Source organism: Xenia sp. Carnegie-2017, unplaced genomic scaffold (assembly GCF_021976095.1).
Source record: "Xenia sp. Carnegie-2017 unplaced genomic scaffold, XeniaSp_v1 HiC_scaffold_13, whole genome shotgun sequence".
Lineage (NCBI taxonomy): Eukaryota > Metazoa > Cnidaria > Anthozoa > Malacalcyonacea > Xeniidae > Xenia > Xenia sp. Carnegie-2017.
In genome coordinates this window covers 11095308-11120161 of record NW_025813436.1, presented here as the reverse complement: position 1 = coordinate 11120161, position 24854 = coordinate 11095308, and the positions used below count along the sequence as shown (strand labels likewise).

At 36.6% G+C, this 24854-nt stretch overlaps 5 protein-coding genes across 5 annotated transcripts; 1 reads left to right on the top strand and 4 right to left on the bottom strand.

The window, feature by feature from the left end:
* Positions 1–570: 570 nt before the first annotated feature.
* LOC124433404 (DNA topoisomerase 1-like) lies at positions 571–1097 on the bottom strand (the record flags this gene model as incomplete). Its single annotated transcript, XM_046983162.1, has 3 exons — positions 571–641; positions 738–828; positions 951–1097. Coding segments are annotated over 3 exons (309 nt in total), but the record flags the coding sequence as incomplete, so codon positions are not given.
* Positions 1087–17145, bottom strand: LOC124456117 (AP-3 complex subunit beta-2-like). Its single transcript, XM_047006646.1, is given in 25 exon segments — positions 1087–1132; positions 1865–1966; positions 2173–2278; positions 2352–2470; positions 3404–3482; positions 4633–4661; positions 4664–4739; positions 5397–5462; positions 5578–5688; positions 6272–6328; positions 6407–6459; positions 7569–7701; positions 8886–8948; positions 10056–10127; positions 10234–10288; positions 11818–11915; positions 12874–13035; positions 13928–14110; positions 14908–14974; positions 15071–15135; positions 15206–15301; positions 15471–15566; positions 15678–15752; positions 16798–16873; positions 16971–17145. Coding segments are annotated over 25 exon segments (2151 nt in total). The 5' UTR covers positions 17048–17145; the 3' UTR covers positions 1087–1097.
* A 22-nt stretch (positions 17146–17167) lies between these two features.
* On the top strand, positions 17168–19118 carry LOC124456249. The gene is given in 2 exon segments (XM_047006741.1): positions 17168–18385; positions 18388–19118. Coding segments are annotated over 2 exon segments (1470 nt in total). The 5' UTR covers positions 17168–17577; the 3' UTR covers positions 19050–19118.
* Positions 19006–21349, bottom strand: LOC124456231 (voltage-gated hydrogen channel 1-like). The gene is made up of 9 exons (XM_047006720.1): positions 21092–21349; positions 20913–20942; positions 20673–20818; positions 20400–20473; positions 20241–20294; positions 20083–20135; positions 19610–19686; positions 19393–19508; positions 19006–19242 (listed from the first exon to the last, which is right to left on the bottom strand). Exons 1-9 carry the CDS (start codon positions 21220–21222, stop codon positions 19156–19158), a joined length of 768 nt encoding a protein of 255 aa, XP_046862676.1. The 5' UTR covers positions 21223–21349; the 3' UTR covers positions 19006–19155.
* Positions 21350–21867: 518 nt separating this feature from the next.
* On the bottom strand, positions 21868–24818 carry LOC124456212 (transcription initiation factor IIA subunit 1-like). Its single transcript, XM_047006703.1, has 8 exons — positions 24694–24818; positions 24509–24610; positions 23630–23825; positions 23423–23544; positions 23303–23330; positions 22981–23123; positions 22612–22839; positions 21868–22163 (listed from the first exon to the last, which is right to left on the bottom strand). The coding sequence occupies exons 1-8, from the start codon at positions 24712–24714 to the stop codon at positions 22056–22058; spliced, it is 948 nt and encodes a 315-aa protein (XP_046862659.1). The 5' UTR covers positions 24715–24818; the 3' UTR covers positions 21868–22055.
* Between the last annotated feature and the right edge of the window lie 36 nt (positions 24819–24854).

Sequence of the window (24854 nt, the reverse complement as noted above, 5' to 3'; positions counted from 1 at the left end):
CAGGTGATTTGCAGGTTAATATTTTTTCTAAGCAGACAACTCACCAATCTTAGGAAAATCGGCTATTTTCAAGCCGAGTCCCACTTTCTAAGACGAGAAAACAAACAGAGTCTCAGTAAGCACATTTCTACTAACGACTATGACTTACAATGCAATTTACCTTCTCGCCAACGTGAATGTTTTCAACACATGAACTGCCGCTGTTAGTAAATGTTATTTCAACGGCGACCATCGTAGTCGAATACAGACACGGACTCCGGGAACTTGTATTGAGCCTGCAATCCACGACCAGCCATCTTATTGAGCAGTTCATAAGTCCTCAATTGAGAGAAGTCCGTTACGACCTACATGAGAAAGTCGGCTTGAGCATGATTTGATCACGTGTCATGTCATGCGCAATTCAAGTAGGCGATTGGCTGTGTTGCTATTCATCTGTAGCCTTTCATTGTTATCAGTTGAAAAGGACCTCGTCCTTAATCTAGAGCATGCGCATTGAATACTTAACTCATCGATGTACCTTTTGCACAACCGCAGCAACTCCATTCTGTACGACACCAAGGGAAAGTGTTTTCATATCGTCCACCAGCGAGGGGAAAGAATGTTCTTATGTGCAGGACCATTTACAACAGGAGCCACAGGAACTATAAAAAATATTAAAGTATTTCGTATAGAGGAAAAAAATCAATCGGATTGGTGATTTCAGTGCCACAAGTTAAGCCGTTAAAGAGTGAGCTTACTATCTTCATCAAACGAAAGCAATTGATCAGTTGTTGGTGGCTTAGAAACTCGTTTATTCTTCGGAGCATCATCGGATTTCTTCGTTTCGACCTCAATATACAAAATATTGTGATTAATTAATTGCAGTTCATATGTGAAAAGCTGAATTATTTCTCGTTTTTCAAACAGTGGTATACATATCCTTTGAAAGTGTGCACAGTAATTTATCTCACTTTTTTCGCTGGCGTTTCTTGTTTAGCATCGTCACTCTCCTGTGACGAATCGCTTTCCGAGGACTCGGCGTCGCTATCCGAAGACTCTTCACTCGTTTTCGACTCGATGCTGCTCTGACTTTCTGATTTTTTCGACTCTTTGCTCTTTCATTTTTCCCCTTCGTCGTCGCTCTCTTGGCTTTCTGAAAAGCGAAATTGAATGACAAAAACTGAGGAGGGGGGAGGTATCAGAGGAAAATGAATGGCGCGGACGCTTTTAAACGCATGACGTTTTGCAAGAGATTTTTTTATTTATTTATTCCTTAATAAGTCTATATCACATACTATGGAGTAGACTTATGTTTATCCGACAGGAAGCAAACAGATTTTCCTGGGGTTGCATTAATGTGCTGGCAAAGGTTTCGGAGCCCGGGCTTTGCATTGTGAAGTTGTAAATAAGTTAAACCCTTATACTAAGTCTAACTGTTTGTCATTTTCAAGCGCACGATATTATAGTAGCCATTTCAAATTCTGGTGTGAAATACGTACAATAGGGTACATTCTGGTACATTTCCACACTGCACCATCATGTAAAACAAAATGAGGTCTTGTCATGAGTAAACTATGTGACCATACATGCCAAAGACAAGGTCAAACTACGAAAACTTGAGGCGGAAACATTGCTTAAAGTAAATATTTAATCAGAGGAGCCATACAGCAATACACCATTAATGTACTCCACCATTCGTTGGGAAGGGAGGATTGTTTTCTGTCAGAACGCATATTGCCTGAAGAGCCATGCAGCAATACACCATCGCGAAAACCCCAGTATTTGTAGGCAAATATTGTGCTGGTAGCGATCTATATTTTCTATGACTGTGAATATAACGGTACCATAGATATCAGTTTTAACAGCATACCACTTGATCTCTTACCTGTTTCCGATCCAGGTAAAGACTCCATGCTAGATTTACTGACGCTCTCGCTGCCTTCATCGCTCTCACTTTCACTTCCGCTGCTTCCACTTGAACCGGAGCCTGTGGGAACACGATGCAAAAATAGGCACGCAGTGCGTACAAAAGGGTAGCCTTGCTTAACACAAATGATTTATTCAGCCAAACTGTGCATATTTGGTTATATATGTATATATATAAGCTTGAAGATTGGTAACCAAGCATTATTGTTGAAATTAAATAAACTTAATTACGCGTCCAGTAGGAAAAGACTTGGGGGAAGAACGCACCTGATTCAGATTCCGACGCAGAGTCGGATTCAGATTCACTCGAGTAAAATGTAGACTTTTTCTTTGATCTTGACTTCGATTTAGATTTCTCCCACAACGGCTCGACCTACATAAACATATCGATAAAATGTTGAATCACACAATCAAAACATAATCATGGGATATGAACGATCACAAACCTCGACGTTTCTAACAGAGGGATCGGGAGGGACCTCGGGGTATTCGGGAAGTTCTTGATAGCCAGACGCTCGTGCGTTTATGAGATGAGAGAGAGAGCCGACGATGAACTCACCATGACCTTATAGAGAAGAACATTAGCTGCATGGATTGACACTAGATACTACAGCATATACAGAGACCTAAGAGGCAATGCTTGATCTTTCCTAATAAAGATACTAGACAACTCAAGTTTCAACATCACTACTAATGAAGAGACTAAACTGAGATACATAAAGACTCAGGTTTCAACATCATATCCTTCCTGGTGAGGATACTAGACTAGAATGTAGGACTCAAAATTCAAAATCAAATCACTCCTAATAAAACACTACACTGAAGAATATATTGGAGTGAAGTCGTAACATCAGATTACTCTTGATGAAGACACTAGACTGGAGTGCACAAGGACTCAAGTTTTAACATCAGATCACTACTAATGAAGACACTAGACTGGAGTGCATAAGGACTCAAGTTTTAACATCAGATCACTACTAATGAAGACACTAGACTGGAGTGCACAAGGACTCAAGTTTTAACATCAGATCACTACTAATGAAGACACTAGACTGGAGTGCATAAGGACTCAAGTTTTAACATCAGATCACTACTAATGAAGACACTAGACTGGAGTGCACAAGGACTCAAGTTTTAACATCAGATCACTACTAATGAAGACACTAGACTGGAGTGCATAAGGACTCAAGTTTTAACATCAGATCACTACTAATGAAGACACTAGACTGGAGTGCATAAGGACTTAAGTTTTAACATCAGATCACTACTAATGAAGACACTAGACTGGAGTGCACAAGGACTCAAGTTTTAACATCAGATCACTACTAATGAAGGCACAAGACTGGAGTGCACAAGGACTCAAGTTTTAACATCAGATGACTCCAGATGAAGACACTAGACTGGAGTGCACAAGGACTCAAGTTATAACATCAGATGACTCCAGATGAAGACACTGGACTCAAGCATTTAACAGCCTTGACTGAAGACCTTCCTTCACCTTTGAAAGATGACTCTAACACGGGAGGTGGTTTGGAAGCCAGCAATATTTTCTTGGAGTGTTTAACAATCTGTCCCACCTGAAATACACACGAGAACAAATAAATCGACGCCATTGGAACATGTCATTCGAGTGCTATATTATACATTAAACAAAGTATTCGTAAAAAAAGAACTGCTGTCCAAAACAAACCGAAGTTAATAACTGTAAATCACATTCTAATGGCAAAAGTTTCTCCATTTACTATTGGTTTGAAGATGCTAAAATCAAACTTTCGATATTATAATAGTTTAAATTTATAGCTCAAAACCAGTGTAGTAAGGAAGTTCATACTTGGTAAATATGGTATACGGTATAATAATGGTAAATAATTTAATTTCGAAACTTTGGACGACGAAGTTCAAATCTCGATTGGTTCATTAAAATTTCTTCAACGCAATAAAAAAACAAACAGGAAATATAGATATGTTTCTTATCTAATAAGTGAATGCCTTAGATAAATTATATTAGATAAAATACAACCCAGCCAATGATTGAATATTTGAGATAAAACACAACCTAGCCAATGAGTGAATGTCTTAGATAAAACACAACCTAGCCAATGAGTGAATGTCTTAGATAAAACACAACATAGCCAATGAGTGAATGTTTTAGACAAAATATGACCTAGCTAATGAGTGAATGCTTTAGATAAAACACAACCTAGCCAATGAGTGAATGTTTTAGACAAAATATGACCTAGCTAATGAGTGAATGCTTTAGATAAAACACAACCTAGCCAATGAGTGAATGTTTTAGACAAAATATGACCTAGCCAATGAGTGAATGCTTTAGATAAAACACAACCTAGCCAATGAGTGAATGTTTTAGACAAAATATGACCTAGCCAATGAGTGAATGTTTTAGATAAAACACACCCTAGCCAATGAGTGAATGTTTTAGATAAAACACACCCTAGCCAATGAGTGAATGTTTTAGATAAAACACACCCTAGCCAATGAGTGAATATTTTAGACAAAATACAACCTAGCCAATGAGTGAACGTTTGAGATGAAATATGACCTAGCCAATGAGAGAATGTCTTAGATAAAATACAACCTAGCCAATGAGTGAATGTTTTAGATAAAACACAACCTAGCCAATGAGTGAACGTTTGAGATGAAATATAATCTATCCAATAATTCAATGTTTTCGATAAAATATACAATAAAAAAGTTCTAAAATTAAACCTTCTCTCCGGGAAACACAATGGGACGTAAAATCGCGCTCGATCCCTTATATCGTAGCTCTGGTCATATTTGGCGAGATTTAATACATATTGACACAACTGCTGAGTCTACAGAAAAGAAGTGGTACGCAGCGTATTAAGTCAAGCTACGACTAGAAGTGTGAAAAAATAAAAATATAAACAGTATATTAAGTAAAAAGTAAATGGTTTGAACCCGGAGTATCGTTACATGTTTATAAATGTAGATCATCCAGGTTGGTATAGTCCTGAGAAGGACTGTTTTTGTTGTTGTTGACTGACGTTTCGACAACCTTAGCTGTAGTCATCTTCAGAGTCAAATGAGGAGTAAACGTCAGGTTAGCCGTATTTGTTATCTGGTTCTTACGTCATTGTATTGTGTGTACAGGAAATGTGTGGGTGTCAATTGTGTATTACCAATGTGAATTAGTGTGAAGTTTAATGTTTTTAGTTGATCGTTTGTTTGTATTGTGCACTTTACAAACGATTTATTAATAAGTATAAGCGTGTTCAGAAATCAGGTGGTAAAAACTTGAAATTTAAGAAAATTTCTAAGTTTGGAAAGGTTCAAAACACAGTCCAACCTGTATTAAGCGCGCCGTATTAAGCGGTGGCCGTATTGTACGAATCCAGACTAGAACCCCTCCCCCCTTCCTCCTCACCCAACCCAGGAATAGATCTCACCATCAATATATAAATTGATCACCCTAATTCATAATCATAAAGTATTTTCTTCAAGTGGCAAACCTGGTTTGGATTGATTAGAATTAATTTCGCACCAAGATTGATGATTTGTAATTTCACAATATCCTCCTGAAAACAACGGAAAAAAAACATTAAAACACTCTTTTAAAAAACATTTGTCGAAAAACATGCAGAAATTTCGAGACAAGTTATGCTGAAATGTTGAAATCCATAACTCACAAACCTCCTTTGTGAATGACTTCGCGGCTATTCTCAGTACATCCGGGGCAACTTTTGGAACACGTTCCGCATATTCACCGACGAGCCAAATGATACTGGCACGAGCCATGGGAACCTGCGGAACATGAGTAATGTCAAGATAATGGGCGATGAAGATAGAATAATGCTTGGAAGATAGAGTAATGGAAGATAGGAGAATGCTTGGAAGATAGAGTAATGCTTGAAGATAATGCTTGGAAGATAGATAATGGAAGATAATGCTTGAAGATAGTAATGCTTGGAAGATAGGAGTAATGCTTGGAAGATAGGAGTAATGGAAGATAGGCTTGGAAGATAGGGAGTGGAAGATTGGAAGATGTGGAAGATAGTAATGCTTGGAAGATAGGAGTAATGCTTGGAAGATAGGAGATGGAGTAATGCTTGGAAGATAGGAGTAATGCTGGAAGAAGATTGGAAGATAATGCTTGGAAGATTGGAAGATAGATAATGCTTGGAAGATAGGGAGTAATGCTTGGAAGATAGGAGTAATGTAGATGGAAGATTGGAATAATGCTTGGAAGATAGGAGTAATGCTTGGAAGATAGGAGTAATGCTTGGAAGATAGGGAGTAATGCTTGGAAGATAGGGAGTAATGCTTGGAAGATAGGGAGTAATGCTTGGAACAAAGGGAGTCATGCATAATTACAAAGATTACATACCGTAATTTTATTCAGTATTTTTGTCATTTGTATGATTATTTGAGATTTATCTTTATGCTAAAAGAAATGAATAACAGCCATCCATCATAATACGTACGTTTATCGCAATCAAGATAAAGACAACGACAAAATTACCTTTAATTGTAATAATTTTTTTATCATTACAACGCTTTCAGCCACCACCGTTTCTAAAGTAAAGAAATTGACGTCTGACATGTATACATCAACTTCAACAAGATAAATTTTCATTCATTTGTAAATCTAAATGAGGATCCAAGGATAGTGCAGAGTTTAAAAAAAAACACTACATTTTGACTCGTAATTTCAATTAACCATAACATGTTTCGCACATTTATTTGATTACGGTATCAACTTCCGTTTCATTTTTATTACTAGGCCTTTAATGACCGAGCGCGAGGTCTTTACGGAGAAATAACGGACCGAGGTCTTTTTGTACAGACCGAGCCCGTAGGGCGAAGTTTGTACAAAAAGACTGAGGTTCGATATTTCTCAGTAAAGACCGAGAAAGCGAGGTTATTAAAAGGATTATTATATGGCATTATTTGAACTGAAACGAAGCTTGCTTTCTTTCTCGTCTTTGCTGTTTTTTACCCGTCGGCTTTCACTTTTCTAGTTTTCGTCCATAAAAAATAAATCGTTTCAAATTGTATCGTCTGGATAGTTTAACTGTTTTCCAAGTGTTTTTCCTTCGAATCTCATTCGTAAATGTTTTTTTGTTTCGTTTATTTTGCGTTTTGCTGTTGCATTACGAAGTTTGTTTACACTTGACTGTTAAATTACGCGTTTTTAGACCGTGGTCCATTACGGGAAAATAATGGACCAGCAAAAATGTTTCTGAGCCAATCAAAGCTCGCCATTTTGCCATACAACAATGCTTTTAATAATAATAACGTTATTATGCCTTGTTGGAGATTTGCATCCGTAAATTTCATTATGAAATCAGCAAGCCCATTGCCAAACGTAAAAATAGTGTAAAAAACACTTGGTATAAAATGAAAAAAGCGAAAAATCCAAGTTTTAAAGATCTCGCGTTGGCCTGTGTGTACATTACAATACCAATTTTGCTTCAGGGTGATTATAGTTTTTGTGAACAAGGCCTGCTTTGAAGGATATTTAACAGCAATTCCCAAGATCGGTTAAAAAGGTATTTGTAACTTACTATTCCTATTGCATAGATAGCAGTTAACCTGACCAGTTAAACAGGTATTGTTATAACTTATCCTTCCTATTGGATAGCATTCTAACTCGACCGGTTAAACAGGTATCTGCAACTTACCATTCCTATTGGATAGCAGTCTAACTAGACCGGTTAAACAGGTATCTGTAACTTCGGGAATGTTCGATGCACAACGGCCAATGGCTTGTATCGTCGACGCAACGAACTCTTTGTCCGAATTGTTGATGTAATTCTGGTAACGAGAACGATGAGATGTAAAAAAGGCCAAAATGGGGCAACTACGTATGAAGAGGATAAAAGTATATATGATAAGGGTAACTAGTTTTGTTTACTTGATCTTCCGTAATTACAGTGCTCGATTCGTTACAGCGGAGCATAATTATATTGTTAAGAAGAAAATTCACAAAACTACAATTTCATCTCGACAAGCCTGTTTCGTGATTTCTCACTCTTCAGGGGATAATATTAAATGAATACAAATGCATGTGTCTAACTATATATAGGTAGAACTACATACAAACTAGGTGTACGATTACAAATTACATTAAAGTGCCTTGAGTCTATGGCGACAAGACGAGACAAGTTCGTTACGTTTGTTGAGTGATGATAGTTGTGGTTGGTAGGTGATAAAGGATTTTTCTATCAGGCATAGGTTGCATCTTTTGTTGTCGCTGTTGTACGGTTTGCTGTGAGTAATGATGTTCCATGAGATATCGTGAGCGATGTTGTTGTCTTTAAGTTTCCATATGTGTTTACTGAGTTTGGTTAAGTTTCTTAGTTTTTTGTGGCGGAAAGAGGCAGTGGGGCTCCTGTGTCGAGTTTTAAATTCCTTTTCTGTAAGTCCGATGTAGGTCTTAGTTGTGTTAGTGTCCAAACGTTTAACAGTTGCTTGGTAGATGACAGATGATTGTAGGCAGTTTCCGTTAAGTGGGCAGTTTTGTTTCTGTCGGCAGTTGCATGTTTTAGTTTTTTTGTCATTGATGGTGTCATTAGTACTGTCAGGTGCTCTCACCTGATAAGGGTAACTATGTATTTTGAAGGATAAAGGGCAGCTATGTATGTTCGTGCAATTAAGGGTAACTATGTATTTTAAAGGATAAAGGGCAGCTATGTATGTTCGTGCAATTAAGGGTAACTGTGTGTGAAGAGATTAACCACTATATATGATGAGGATCAATTTTTAAAGAGAGGAAAAGTTTTTACGGTAAAAGAACTCTGTGGGAGGTGACCCAGAAACAAGAGGTTATTGACGAACAAATATTGTAGCTCTTCAAACTATAACTGCAACTATACAAAGTAACGTTCAGAAAATACACAAATATCTTCAATATGACAGACAAGTTTTCATCTCGATGAAGAATATTTAAAATTTCAAAATGGGCAATTTCTTGAAACATCTCAACAAAACAATATTACCTGAAATTCCCGCAATAGCAACGTTATATTACTTTCCGAAGCGATGTTCGTCATTATTTCAAGCTAAAAAAATACAAAATGCCGTCGAATCTTCAAGATAATTCTCATGTTAAACACCGATACACGTGTATATTACATGAATTTTTTATCGTCTACAACAACTGTCATGGACTCTCTTTTTAACATAAATGTCTGCATGCTTAGTTTTGGATTTATTGAAGTTTTTGTGGTAGATAAATAAGGGAATGTACGTTCAATCGTTTCCTAATGAGCATAATTCGTAATTTCCATTTATTTTCACTAAAAATAAAAACTTCCTTTAAGGGGCTGTTTACATGAGCCCTACAGGGAAGGTTGGCCCTTCCAAGCGAGATCTCGCGTGCAGTTAAATTTCCACATAAATTTCCACATCACTCTTCGTTTACATGAGAGGTAGGCCAGCCTTACCAGCCGAGATCTTGCTATTGTTTACCCGAAATCTCGCCATGTAGGGCTGAGAATGTGCAATGTAAACGCATTCAGCAGGGCTAGCCCTTCCTGTAGGGCTGAAAATTCAAAGGATTTTCATGCCTGCGATAAGGCATCGCTTTTCAGCAATGGCGACAACAAAATGCATCAACGGGAGCAAACAAACTAAGAAAGCGTAAAAAATCAAAAGGCGACAACTATATTGGTTTGTTTTCAGCTATTTTGTATTTTAGCGCCGAAATTCGCAGTTCAAACAGAGCTCTTGATGTATGGCTAGAATTTGCATGTAAAAGAAAGGAAGAATACAGCCCTACAAAGAAGGCTAGCCCTTTCCGTAGGGCTCATGTAAACAGCCCCTAAGTAGATGACCACTTTACTAAACAATACAATAGTTTTAACACAGTACAAGCAGGTTTGCGGTACAACAACGAAATAAAACATGATTCGAAAAAAGTAAATCAGAAAACGGCCAAACATAAATTCTTCAATGTGTGTACATATCGCCAAAACTTTAATAACTCCACAAGTAAGCATGTCAAGATTAGCGTTAAAAACAAAGTCAAATGCGGAAGATTGATTCTTCAAAGACAAGAAAAAATCGTGTCAAGGGCACTTAAGCAGATCAAGTTAATGTACATCAGAGATCAGAAGTAAAATACATAAAGTCTGATATAGACATATAGTCAATCGTCACCTGCTTACCTTAAATGTTTTGATATATTTTGAGTCGTTGGAATGAACGAAGAAACTTTTCAGATGCGCTTCAAACATTCCCTAGAAGATTTACAAACAAGGAAATTGCTTTAAACGACAGAAATTAAACCAATTTAGGCACATGCAACCAATGCAACGAAAGACACGGAAATCAAATGAAAATCACCTTCCTTGTCGATGATAATGTTGCTATATTGCTAAGAACGACATATTGAACTTCTCTAAAGAAAAAAACATCCAGTATCATCAAAGAGGTCAGTGCCAAGTATTATTGACGACCAACGAAATCTGAGAGAACTGTTTTTGTTCAATTATTGTGTAACTATACATTTGAATTAAAAAATAAAAGATATTTACTGTGTTTGTACTAGCTTATATGCAAACCGAGGAGACCTTTGGGAGAACTTGAAAACAGATCAGTGCAAAACCGAGATCGAAAGTCGTGAGTTTTCTCCTGCTCACGAGTTCTCACTAACCCCTCAAAGGTTTGCATAAGCCAGTGCCAACACGTAAAACATCGTTATTTCTTTTATAAAATAACAATAATGCGAAAAGGACAAATTTGAAACAAACGCTTTGACCTTTCCTCTAACATGTATTATGATTGATTTGTAAAATTTCTTTGATGCATTTAGTTGATTAAGCTCAGATCGGTTTGCATAGGCAAATGGAAATTCACTTCTACACCAATCAGCGTACGCGTTTTATTGTATTTATTCTATAATGATTAATATGAGAGCTACGTGATTGTGAAAGTTTGAGAATGTTTGAATTTAAATGTAGAATATCACTGGTCGACAAAGATGCGTGGAAAGATCAACAAAAACGATGCGCATTGCATATTTGGTCAGGATACTTAGATCGGCGAAAAATAATAATCAGCTCGAGCAATGCAAAAAAAAATAAACTTGAGTTTGTTGAAATAAGTCATTGATTTGAGGAGTAACTTACGAAGACTGGAAACTAGTTAGCTATATCTACGGACTTACGCAAAATAAGGTGCGTCAACGCATTGTGCGTCAATCAAAGTCTGGCAGCCATTTTGTGGGTCGAGAAAATGGAGGATTTTGTTATTGTACAAATGCAACTTAGAACAAACGATAATACGTAATTACTGTAAAATAGAGTTTTTAAGTAAATTTGAAAACTTGTGATATGAAATGGCGTCTTTGCCTACGCGTGGACGGCCAAAATTTGATGTTCAATAACATCGGATTCGTTTACGGATGGACGTATGTATACAAAGAGTGGTTAAAACAAAAAAAACTTTGCTGGATGGGCAGAACAGACGCACAGTGAATTTGCTTCTCCTTTACATGAAATCTTGGATGAAAAGAAACGCGTAGTTTGTCCTACACCAATAATATCCCCATCAAATGTTTATGGATGAAGATCGTCCAGGTTAGTTGAGTCCTGAGATGGAATGTTGGTATTGATGTAGACTGACGTTTCGACAACCTTAACGGTAGTCATCTTCTGAGTCAAGGGAGGAGTAAACGTAAGTTGTCGAAACGTCAGTCTACATTAACAACAACAGCCTTTCTCCGGACTCAACTAACCTGGAAGATCTACAACCACAAACATGTGATGGGGATATTATTTTACCATTTACTTTAATATATATCCACAAACCATTTACTTTAATATCTTCATCAATACCAAAAAGTAACGATGTAAACATAAATAAATGCGCGCAATGCATGTTGGTTGAGACGTTTTTTAATGTACACGTGATTTAAACAGCACAAACCTGTGTCCTTTGAGAAGCCTTACGAGCGCTCTCGTTACAACTCCAACTTCACAAGCAGGGGCACAATGATGATAGAGTCGAGCGACAGCCAATACAACCTAAAAATCACGTGAAAGACAAACGGTTTTATTAGTTTTAAAACTGGTGAAAGGTCAAGTTAAAAAAGTACCGCTGGTATAAAAATCGTTTGAGCAACTCGATGATTTAGAACCCAGTCCTCTAGATGTCTAACTACCGTGTCAAGGTGAGGTAAGGACGCCATCTTCAAAGGTGGCAAAATACAAAACTCGAGTTGAAAAAATATTTAAAAGAAAGTTTGAAAAACCAATCTTATCAAACATTCTAAACATCAAACCAGGACTAACAACTCTGTAACTGTACATATCAACACAGGAAAAGCAGACATTAGTCGTAAATATCGTCAGTTTTGCCACCTTTCAAGATGGCGGCTTGCCTCACTTGTAACTAAAAAATTTGGGGGGAATCATATATTTGGTATATTGGATTCTAGGTCATTGAGGCATCTCAATGGGCGAATATGATGCTTGAATAGCCTGTAGCAATTAGCACAGATAGCAGAAACACAAAGCAATACAGAGGTCTCGATCCGTGTAAATTGTTGTCGACCTTTCGTCAACAAAGTTCTCTATTTGTGGCAAAAGAGTACATAAAATACATTTGCACTACAAAAGTGATGAACTGATCAATTGATATGCATTGCAGAAGAGTGGGATGGGGAAGAAGTCGATTCTTTTGTTTTAACAATAAAAGGAAGCATACATAGTGGATATTATCACCATCTTCAAAAAAACTACACCACGTAATACTCTTGGGGAAAATCAATATCAAACACTGATATGTATATTACACTGGATAACGCATCCATGTATAAAATATAGTAAGATAATCGAAGCCGGAAGTTGGATTTCGCAAGAGATGCGTTATCAAGTTTAATATTCATATCAGTGATATCAAACAGCACGATGGATAAAAATAACACCGCAAAAGCCCACAGTATCAAAGTATTCCAATAATGGCCGCGACTATTCAACTTACAGCAGAATTCCGGCTTTGCAGCAATGGCTTGGTGACACGCAAAATGAGGCGATGATCAGGATCCATTATGTATGGTTTCTTTTTATCACTTTTGTCATTCTTATCTTCTTCGTCGTCCTCGCTCTCTTGGGAACTTGGATAAAACTGTTCGTTTTCCGGTTCCTTAAAAAATAATGCATTTGAAATCTTTCGAGACCCGATAAAAATGTTTCCAACACGCTCTCTTCCATATAGAAGGGTCAATATTGTTTTTAGCTCACTTCTTTCTGAAGTTCGCATGCAAAAAAGTGGAAGCACCATAGTTGCGTTCTTTTCCTCCATGGAAAATATTTTCAAAACATTTACGTGAAGTCGAACAGCAGTTTAAAAGACACAAGACGCCTATCAGGTGTTCACAAGGGCTTCTCGAGAACAGAGTTTGGTTTTTTGTGCTTATTATATTAGTTGCTAATAACACAACAAAATTCACGGCAATGCAATCTCACATTTCGCAATATATTAGCGTGTCAAACATGTTTCATTTTACGCGTCATTAGTGACATTCACGCATGAGACGATCCAAGAAACATTTTGATTGGCTAACTGACTTCGTGTCAGTCACGCGTGAATCGTCTTATCTCCCGACAGCATGGGAAAATCCGAGTTTTTAACGCTAGTAATGAATAAAAAAGTGGAAGCAAAACAATTGGCCAACAACGCTGAACCACAGTATATTGAATATACAGTAGAGCCACTAAATCCAATATTTTTGTGCGACGCATATCTCATTACGCATGTGATTACCATAGTAGCAACCGTTCGATTTTTGAGCAATAGAAACGATGAAACGGCTAACGGCAGCCAGTAATCTAATCAAGCAAACAGCAGCCAGTTTGCACAGAGAAATGGACTTACTGTACATTTCCTATACTGTGATCTGCCCAATGACCAAATAAACGAAGACCATTTAAACATACGCAATGTTGAGCATTGCCATGTGGTGAAACATGACAATGACGCGCATGTTCGAATATTCCCTATACTGTAGTTGGCGGGAAAAAAGTCAAAAACCAACCTCTTTGTTAGGATCAACAAACTGTGACCTTGCGTAACGTGTCAACATATGTATGACGGCAGTTTGTCCCCATTCATCAATATCAACAAGCAGATTGCACAGTTTACGGTAGTTTTTATGAATAAGATCAATTCTGTCGGGACAGAGTTCTTCAAATGCCATGACTGCACTTCCAGATACAAGCTACAAAAATATGAAAGTGACAATAATGTATTTACGTAACGTTGCAACACTTAAATATATGTAGAAATAAATACTCCTGTCTTGTATCTTCATAAGGAGTGATTTAATGTTGAAACTTGAGTCCTTATATACTATAGTCTATTGTCTTCATCTGGAGTGATCTTGACGTTAAAACTTGAGTACTTTCATACTACAGTCTATTGTCTTCATTTGGAGTGATCTGATGTTGAAACTTTAGTCCTTATATACTATAGTCTATTGTCTTCATCTGGAGTGATTTATGTTGAAACTTGAGTCCTTATATACTATAGTCTATTGTCTTCATCTGGAGTGATTTATGCTGAAACTTGAGTCCTTATATACTATAGTCTATTGTCTTCATCTGGAGTGATTTATGCTGAAACTTGAGTCCTTATATACTATAGTCTATTGTCTTCATCAGGAGTGACTTATGTTGAAACTTGAGTCATTATATACCCCAGTCTAGTATCTTCATCAAGAGTGACTTATGTTGAAACTTGAGTCATTATATACTCCAGTCTAGTGTCTTCATCAGGAGTGACTTATGTTGAGACTTGAGTCATTATACACTCCAGTCTTGTGTCTTCATAGGGAGTGATGTAATGTTGAAATGTAATCCACCAATTCATAAGAATTGACCAGACAGTGAACTTCATTTTTATACATTCCACTCAATTATCTTGAACATGAGCAATCTGATGTTGAATAATTCATTAAAGTGCAATATTCTTACTAGAAGTAGGAGGATATAACGATTCCGGGAAAACAAAACTTACTGTAGTCTTATCTTTAAGAAGTCTTTCAATGACTTCAACCAAAGGCTCTTTCAATTCAGGATCAAGGCTAAATGATGGGAAAAAGAAAAACATCTGTAACGAAATAATGCTCAACACATTTCATGCAAAGAAAGGAAAGTTTTTAACTTCAAAACATTTTTACTTGTACAGTTTGGGAATGGCATGACAAGCAGTTTTCCTCACAAATGGCGACATGTCCGTGACTGCCTAAACTCAATGTAACATTGCAAAATCAGCACAAGCATTTAAAACATGTTGACAGTAAGCTTTGCCTCACCTCTTTAATGGCTAGCATCATGATAGGAACAATTATGGACACACGGATACTTGATAGGACTCGCAAGGCACTTGCACGAATGAGTTGATTAGGATCCTGTAAAACACAACTTAATGTTACACTTTTAAAACTAGCCAAAAATACATACAAAGATTAATTCTCATGAAGCAGGTCAATTGTAAAAAGGGTTTTACTTGTAGAAACACAATGCAGCTTAGACCACAAGTCACAAATTTGTTGCTAAACACATTGATAATTAATTTACCTTCAATGCCTTTTGAAATGTACTGATAGACAACAAGGCCAAATCTTGTTGTTCTTCAGCATATCGAACCAGGTAGACATAAACTAATTTCTTTATCTGAAAAATTGATAACAAATGCAACCATAACAACATTCATTTAAAGTCGGGTGATTATATCCACATATTTGATTAAAGTGAAGTAAACTTTAAATGAATGCTTCAACATACTTCAGGATTTTTGGACACTACATTCTTCACCACCGATGCAAAAAGTTGAGAAACATCTTTTCCACTTGATACAGACTATAAATGAGTCCATAGTCAACATGAGAATGGGAACAAAGATATGTGATACACAAACAGAACATTTTTAATGTACATTTTGATAAACATTGAGATACTTAGAACAGAGAGTGAAAAAAATACTGCTAATGATCTTAACATGATTATTTGTCAAGCTAAAAGCGGCAGCTCGACAAGACGATTAATGTAAGCCAAACAAGAAGGGAATTTAAGTAGTTATTGGACAGTTTGTTTAAAAGCGTGAAAACTGATATTTCAGTGGTAAATGATCCACTGTTTGGCACTCTCTGAAGTCTGAACATCCATCTATGACTTTAATAAACAACCAAAACAAAGCCACATGACTCACAAAATGAACTCAAAAACCACCATCTGAATGTGTACACAAAATAAACATAAAATAGCCAATTTACTTTATTGTTAAGACTTGTTTGGGCATGTTAGATTTAAAATACCAATTGAAAACATTAATCATTTATATCCGTTTTGAATACGATATGAAATCTACGACATCATTTCTCATTGTCAGACGAAACCCATTGAATCACATTATTTTGCTAGAAATACTCAGTAGTCAGTTTTAAACCTGGGAATATGTCCAACCAATTGTTTTTTCTATAATATTTTCAAAAGACATTCCAAAGTTGAAGTCACTACAGCTTGGAAATTTTTTGATGAAAATTAGTTGGTTGTTAAAATCTAGAATAATCAATTTTTTTATTCATGCCCAACTAAAATTATCAGCACATTAATGAGGTGATTTGTCATTTAATTACTGGTCTTGTTATGAGTGGTGATGACAGGAGGCAGAGCTAAACTTTAGGTATGGTTGCCTGAGATTTGGGAATGGGGAATGCATAAGTAACATTGAAATTGGGATTTCCAAGAACTTAAACATGAGCCAATATTCACTCTTACTATGTACAATGCACAAGGAAGAGTAATAAGAGTCACGTGGCGTGATGTAGGAATCATGTGAACTTTCAACTCGATACAGTTCTATGGACTTGAGTAAACGATCGAGAAAAAAATAACGAAAAATTACCTCGATAATCCGTCTCATGGCTTCCAACTTGTCTCTGTCCTTTGTGCTGGCGAGAAGTTCGTTGAGATCGGCATGCCTATCAATAACATAATAATGAGTTCACTTACATATTGCCACATCATCTCATTCTCAAAATTTGAAACAAGTATATCACAGAAAATTTCAGGACTCACCGTTTAAATTTTCCTGCGAAAATCCTCCCCGTGGACGCATCTCCAATGTCGGGATCTTGGTCCATGCTGTAAGCCATATTCTCGGCACGAATTTTGCCTTCGGAACTTAAAAGACAGTCATTTGAATCTACCAATTTCGCGATACGATACCAAGAAACCTGACCGTGCAACTTTACGCAATCAAGTAAGCCTGGGACTAGTTGTGAATAATTCGGGCAGTTACTTTGGTTATTTATACATTTATTGCATTTTAAAATTGTAATCATTACAGCAAATATATTAACAGAGCAATTTAAAGAGAGTAATATCTTTCCAATTCCCTCTTAAAAGCTGAAATATTAGAAGTTCGCCGTACATGCCAGGGGAATGAATTTCAATTGTGTCAACAGTCAATCCTATAAAAACAAAATGTAATAAAATACGTCTGGCATAATTATCATAATCATCATATGTAATTACGTATGTGTGTCGTAGATATCTGACAAAAGCATTGAGTTCTATAATAACTCAATGTAGAACTCAATGGACAAAAGACAGCTTAAGATTTCCAAATATTAAGGTTTTCTAAATATTTCAGACATTTATCGTTTATCGTTGACCAGGTTAGATGGCTGATATATCAGAGGATTCATTGTGCAGTGTTTGTGGCGAGATAATCGATAAAAACTCTGTTGAGTGTGACAATGGTGTGAAGTATTGTGCTCACTGTGGTTGTGTGATGTCGGAAGAGACAATATTTAACTATGATATTGCGGTTTCATCAGATCCGTACGCGGCTCTCAATCGTCCCAGATCATATTATCAAGGAAAGCATTCGAACTACAGAGTGCGTAAACTGCCTGATGGCTCTGCGCCGGCGTCCGCGAGAAGGTTGAGGAGGGATCTTCAAGGTGTCGCCTGGAGGTTGCAGCTTTCTCAGGAAATCATCAATCAAACAGACAATTTTCTCATGGAATGTTTAAAGCCGTTCAAAAACATGAACAATAAAATGCGCCTAATGGGTGCATGTATCTACATCATAACTCGTGATAACAACCTAGCTCTTACACTGAAGCAAATTGCATCTGAGACTGGCACAACAGTTTATCAAATTGGCCAGGTTGTTAAAGCGATAAATGGTTTTTTCTCTTTGACTCACGAACCTGTTTCAATTGATGGCCTGATAGAGAGAGCCTGCAGTGATTTGACGAATGCTGCGGCCTGCATAGAAATAGCGCAAGGACTTCATAGTTTGAATGAAGAAGCTTTGGTTTTGAATGGTAACCCATTGGCCAAAGCGATTGCATTTAGTGTACTTGCTTGCCTTGCTGTCAACAAAGACACAAATGAGCCGACCCAAATAAAGAGCATGTGCTTGAAAATGTCCCACACATCTCACCAAACTATTCAATGCAACATTCGAGCATTAAAAAGTATGTGATGACTTTATTACCTGCAATACCGTGGATTGATATGAAGTATGTCAAAAGGAAAAACTTACATTATTACATGAAAGATGTGGTTAATTTTCGCAGAACCAAAGGTACCTTTTCCCCAAATCTTGATAACCCAGAGTGGCGTAGAAAAAATGACAGAATACATGCTCGAAAAGTGAAAATTGAGAACGCTCAGAAGAGGGTACGCCAGCGGCAACTGTTGGAGTCCAGTTTTCCTATAGAAGATTCTACTGTGATTAATGCCTCTGACACAACTATTACTACCAGTGTTACTGGCAGCAGTTCAATTGCAACTGGCAAACAATCCAGTGTTGGACATGCAGCATTAACAACAAGGGAAGATTCTTCTGTTATTGGTGATGCTAACCTTGATGATGAAGACAAAATTATTGAGGAGTTGTTGGAGCTAGGCTGCACTCCTTCCGATTTACTAGAGGGATTTTATGACGCGCTAAAAATGACCTGCACTCCGGTCAGTCAAATTATCGACGACTCAGAAATAGAATTATATGTGAGAAAGCCAGAAGAAATACAGGAAATGGAAAGTGTAATGTCCTTGATGGTGGAAACACCACCAAAGAAGAAAAAGAATTCAAAGATTAGAAGGTTCATGACGAAACCTCTTTCAAGGTCTTCATTCTAACATCTAGTTTTTATACATTTGTACACAAGTGCAAGTGACAAATAAATATTCTTTTACTGGAGTATTCATGAATTGTATAAAAATCAAAATGTTTATAGTGTTTTAATTATATATTATCAGGTTTGGGTTCATCAAGATTAGCAGATACTTTCTCATGTTTTTGAAGTTCAATTTGAAGCTCTGTTATCTCTTTCTGCAAAAAGAAAAAAATCTGATAATTATGATACATAGAAATAAGGTTTTCAAGTCACGTTTCTAACCACTTCTCAAGTCAAGTGTATGAATAGGAATCTTTTAGAAAGCAATCCCTTAACTAATGATAAAAAAAGATTATGTTAGGTACCTCTTGTTCTTCACATTTCACCTTGTAGTTGTCCACTTGTGTTTGCAAGTGATCTATTTCTTTTTTTAAGTGATGTACTTTGTGGTCCATTTCAATTTTCACAGACAAAGCGACCCCTTCAATAAGCACACAGATTACAAAATCAACAATATTCTTTGCAAGTTGAAACAGAATCAACAAATGCAGCTTCCTTAAGATAATTGATAAGCATGCTGACCGTTTATTATCCTGACAATTCTCCAAAGCCGCAAAAGAATGAGAAGACCAGCAGCATCCCATGCATCTGTATTGCCACTGAAAAGAAAAGATTTTAACTCACCAGGGATACGTAGGATGAGTTAGGGTGTTAGGAGAAGTGCAGTAACATCTAGGGGCCTTGTACTGCCTAACAGTCAATAACAAGTGGGGGCATGCTAGTTGCTAGAGGTATCAAAGAGGAGCAAAACACATTTTCGGGCCTACCGCTAGCTGGGTTATTTTAAGGGTTGACCAATCACATGTGGGAGATGATATAGTTTGGAATTTCTATAACCATAATTGTATTTCAAATTGTTGCAAGAAAACTCTTTTGGTACAGCTGTAAATAATGGAGTTTTTCTTGTGAGGAAAGACTCACAATGGCATTGAATCAGCATTGCCTGTCAGAAAGTGAAATGTATGATAATGAAAAAGCTTAAATTGCTTACTTACCTGTATGCCACATCTAATGCAAATGAAACACAGACAACAATAGCATCAAAGACCTGTGTACCAATAAAACAAAAAAAAATCAACACCATGGATGGAAGTACTGAAATGCGGCTGTCTTTGAACAAAATAGACTGAGTGAAGTAGATTTTTAATAGCACCTCAAGTTTGTGATGAAAAAATTGACAATCAAAAGCGTAGAGCTTCACAACGATCTTAAAACGATACAACAAGCATATTAAAAAATGATAAGGATGAGATTGGTGAGCAGAAATATTTGAAGACTTAAAAGATAGCATACATTCCCAATCATAGCTAACCTCGAAAAGGAACAATCCTAAAATGCCAATACTTGTATAATGGAGAATTTCAATTGCCTTATGATGATGGTGAACTGGAAAAAAAAGATCAAAGATGACTTGCCTTGTTAAGGTTTTGCTGGCAGGCAGATTGATCTCTATAGAGGTAAAGCATTGTTGCTAGCCTCGTCTAAAAGCACTTGATCAAATCTGCCTGCCAGCTAAACGTGAACACAGCAAATAAAAAATATAGTCATATAAAATAGAGTTGAAAACATGGTTCCAATCACTCACCTCCTCTAAGTATTTGAATGTCCATAAGTAGCTGAACTAACACAATCAGGAAATCTAAGACGACGAAAGCAATGATGACCATCTGAAACCTGTGGCCATGAAGCAAGGCTCGAAACTTTGGACGGTTTTTCAACAGCTCGCATATTCTAGTCAGGACAAAAAATAACAACATCTTTATCATGATATGATCTACACGAGAAATGTCAGGTTCATTTTCAAAGGAAAACGTTTGTATTTTACCCTTGCCTAGAGTCCGAGGAACATTCTTTCCTGTAAAATAAGCAAAGTTATAATTTAAGTTTCGCATCAACAATTTAATAAGCATTTAAATTCGTTCCATCGAAACATTTCATTTTTCCTTCAAATTAATTTTTTACGCAAAATCAAGTCAATGTCATGATGCGAAATCAAAACAACACCTTCCGTGTTGTACATCATCGTTGACAATCGAAGTCATTTGATAACTGCACTGGTTCGGTAATTCTTTATCGGCATTGTTTTCTGTTTCCATCGCAGTAATTTTTGTCGTCTTCGAACACACCAATATCATTACGTTTTTTTCTCTTTGGAATATTCACTCGTGTGATACACCAACTCAAAACATCCGCTTATCGGGTTTCAAAACATTCCACACTCTTTGTATTTCACAATCAAAGATCATCATTCCATCATCTTTGTATAACGACAATCGAAATCATACATTATTAAAGTGATAAAGAACTATTAATGGTGTAAGAATTTCTGCTATGTCAATTATAAGTTACATTTACAGGCAATTTTGTTCTAATGTCGAAATAATAATTCTCGTTTCGAAATATTCGTTCCAATACCAGCTCTACTCAAGCCACTCGCCATTACATCATGTACGTGGATGTACGTAAAAGATTGAATGACTATTTATTACATGGCTAACACAGGCCTTGAACTAGGCATTTTTCTCTGATATGTTAACAATAAAAATATTTAGATTGTTCTGCCGTGTTTGTGACAAAAGATTGCTATGCACTTTTCATTTGTATCCAGGTATGATGGACAATGGCAAAGCGAGCTTGATCGATATATTCCTACAATGCAAATTTTTCAGTTTAATTAATATTCATTCTTTTTGGAAAATAAATTCCATTTTGTACACAAAAATATCTGCATTGTAGGAGTAAAAAATAGGCTGACTTCGCTACTGATTAAAGATCAGTCATAAGAGAGTGTTGTGTAATTGGTGTGTGCCTATTTCTATTTGCCTGACTATGAATCAATAAAATTATTAAAAGCAAGAGGTATGACCCTTTGCATTACTAAACAGAGTGAAAACCAAAAAGTTTTTATTGTCCTATTTCAAGTTAAATTAATGCATCATGTCTGAGCAAGGCAACACATCACAGATCGCTACCATTCAGCCTCGCCATTTGCTTTGTTGAAAATGAAATCTTTTGTATTCAAGTTCATGATGCCGTCTTTGAGATGAAATTTCCACTTGTTTTTGCTTCGGGTTATCTAGAAACAATGGGCAAGCAACTCATAGCAATGCAAGTGTAGAAGTTATAGTTGTAGCAATGCAAGTGTAAAAGTTATAGTTGTAGCAATGCAAGTGTAGAAGTTATAGTTGTAGCAATGCAAGTGTAGAAGTTTATGCAAGTGTAGTAGTAGCAATGCAAGTGTAGAAGTTATAGTAGTAAGCAATGTAGTGTAGAAGTTATAGCAATGTAAGTGTAGAATTAAGTGTAGAAGAGTGTAGTAGCAATGTAAGTGTAGAAGTTATAGTTGTAGCAATGTAAGTGTAGAAGTAGCAATGTAAGTGTAGAAGTTATAGTTGTAGCAATGTAAGTGTAGAAGTTATAGTTGTAGCAATGTAAGTGTAGAAGTTATAGTTGTAGCAATGCAAGAAATAGAGGTAGTAGTTTAGTTTAAACAATAATTCAGAGCAAAACCATGTTTCATTTACCCGATCAAACTGACAAACAACAACATTATCAGTATCAAAAAGATCAGAGCTATCGCTGTCAGGAAGATCATCATCCGAGTTCAGGGGTTCAGAATCTTCAGTTGGTTTATCTTCCTCATCTTCATTGTGACTTGAAGTATTATTTTCATCATCGTCATCTTCGTCATCATCATCCTCCTCGCTATCACTATCATTTGGACCATCCACCTGGATTATGACAGAGGGTCTCTGCAAAATAACAAATTAAGAAATTCAAGTCAGATAATTGGTTCTAATTGGTTCTAATTGCCTCACATTGTTTTGACCATCAGGAAAATTGAAAACATCATAACTCATACAGCACATGTAAGTGTAATTGAAAAGACAAACCGCTGTCTGTTGCTGTTGTTTGGTTGTTTGGCTTTGGATTTTCTGTATAGTCGGATGGTTGTTTTGAATGGTTTGATTGGTGACATGTACAACCTGCCGACTTGGTTCACCTTTGGTTTGAATGGCCGACAAACCATGATAGGCTAGGGCAGATTTTTACAACCATTAGTGACTCAAAAAGAATAGTTGATTTTGTTAAAATTACTAAAGCGATTTAACACAATATACCAATCAAATCAAGAATATAATGGATAAAATATGATATCCTTAGCTTTTCTATTCCACAGTTGTATTTCCTTCATATTTTATTTGTAAATCTTACCGGGACGTAAATGAGGTGGCATGTGCATCTGAAATACCATAACAAAGTAACTTACTTTACAGTATAAAAACTCAAAATAAAGAAAGCAAGTTGCCAAAAATATTTTGCAGCAGGATTTACCTGTTGTTGAATGGTGGGCACTCCATTTCCAGGTACCAATATCTGGGTGAACTGTGCATGAGGTTGGTGAGAAATGTACTGTTGTTGTGGTGTCATAAAATGCTCTCTCTGTTGTGTTTTGACTGAAAGAAAACAAACATATGACATGTAATATGCCCACACAATGCTCCTTATATCATCATCTACTCTCCAACATTCATATATTACCTGTCATTGATCCAGAACTGGCTATTGATTGGGAGATGTTCATAGCCTTTGTAGGTATTTGTCTACGAATGTTCATTTGTTGTTGTGACGTGCTATGCACAACAGCAGTTTGGTTTGACAATATTACTGGTGTACTTGGCTTCGATTGCGGCGGGGCAGATAATGCTTCTGACTGGGTGACCTTGCTTTCCCAAATCTTTAGACAAAATCATAATTTCAATTTTGGTGAATGAAAAATTTTGGTAAAATAAAGAAAACTTCTCATATGGAGAAACTCTGGGAATTTCGAATAAATTTGAATAAATAACAATACACATTCGTTTGCTTTGTAACAAATCTATGGAATCGTCGTAAGGGGAAATCCCTTTTTAGAAGATTACCCAGGTGTCTATGCGCGCCTCGTATCACGTGTCAAACAAATGAATTCAGATATAAATATGTCGGAAACTACGTTGATCGCATTCTTTCAACAATGGCAAGCTGTCGGAGCAAATTATGCCATTTTGAAACGTCTATATTTACGGCACAACAAATGTAAACGCAAAGAAGTCTTCAAAATGCTGCAAGCGTTTAGTCATTAAAAAATGAAGAACAGAAAAAACAGTCGTCGGTACATTTTAATGATATTATTTCGCATATTTCAATACGTGTTGTCGGTAATTTTACTAGAAGCTCGGAGAGAAACATTTAATGACTCTTATGGAAGTTGGAACTCTTTCGCGTTCAATTTCAAAGGATTTTTCGTCCGATGGACTCTTTCCTAACGGTCGAAGTATTGAGCTGAATGAGATTTCCTATTTCATTAATTATTATTGTGAACCTCGCTCAAAAATAGAAGATTTTAATTAAGAAAATCATATAACCGCATCCAATTTATACCTGCTTCAATTCCTGTAGAACTTGTTCGTCTACACCATCGTTAAGAAAAGCTTCGCGGACATTTTTGATCACTTCGTCAATAACGCCCTTGTACACTTTAGACTGTGAAGGTTGAAAAGCCAAGTGGCATTAAAAAATCAACAAATTTCTCTAAAAATTGAATACGCCGCTGTTTACACTCTTACCGCATTGATTTGTGAGTTCATTGTTCAACCAATACTAACACATGGCAATAAAGCCTGCTCAACTCGGGGCTTTATTTCAAGCCGACCTGTTTCTTCGACGTCTTCTTTATATACCCTTCTTTCTTTTAACTTATAGGGGGTACCAATGGCCCCTGCATGCC

Coding starts and splice junctions, on each gene's coding strand:
- LOC124456212 (XM_047006703.1), bottom strand. CDS start 24,714: ATGAACTCACAAATCAATGCG. Junction 24,611..24,693: donor TGAACTCACAAATCAATGCG/GTAAGAGTGTAA, acceptor CAACCTTCACAG/TCTAAAGTGTACAAGGGCGT. Junction 23,124..23,302: donor GCCACCTCATTTACGTCCCG/GTAAGATTTACA, acceptor AATCTGCCCTAG/CCTATCATGGTTTGTCGGCC.
- LOC124456231 (XM_047006720.1), bottom strand. CDS start 21,222: ATGATATTGGTGTGTTCGAAGACGACAAAAATTACTGCGATGGAAACA. Junction 20,136..20,240: donor TTTTTCATCACAAACTTGAG/GTGCTATTAAAA, acceptor ATTGGTACACAG/GTCTTTGATGCTATTGTTGT. Junction 19,509..19,609: donor AATTGTCAGGATAATAAACG/GTCAGCATGCTT, acceptor TGCTTATTGAAG/GGGTCGCTTTGTCTGTGAAA.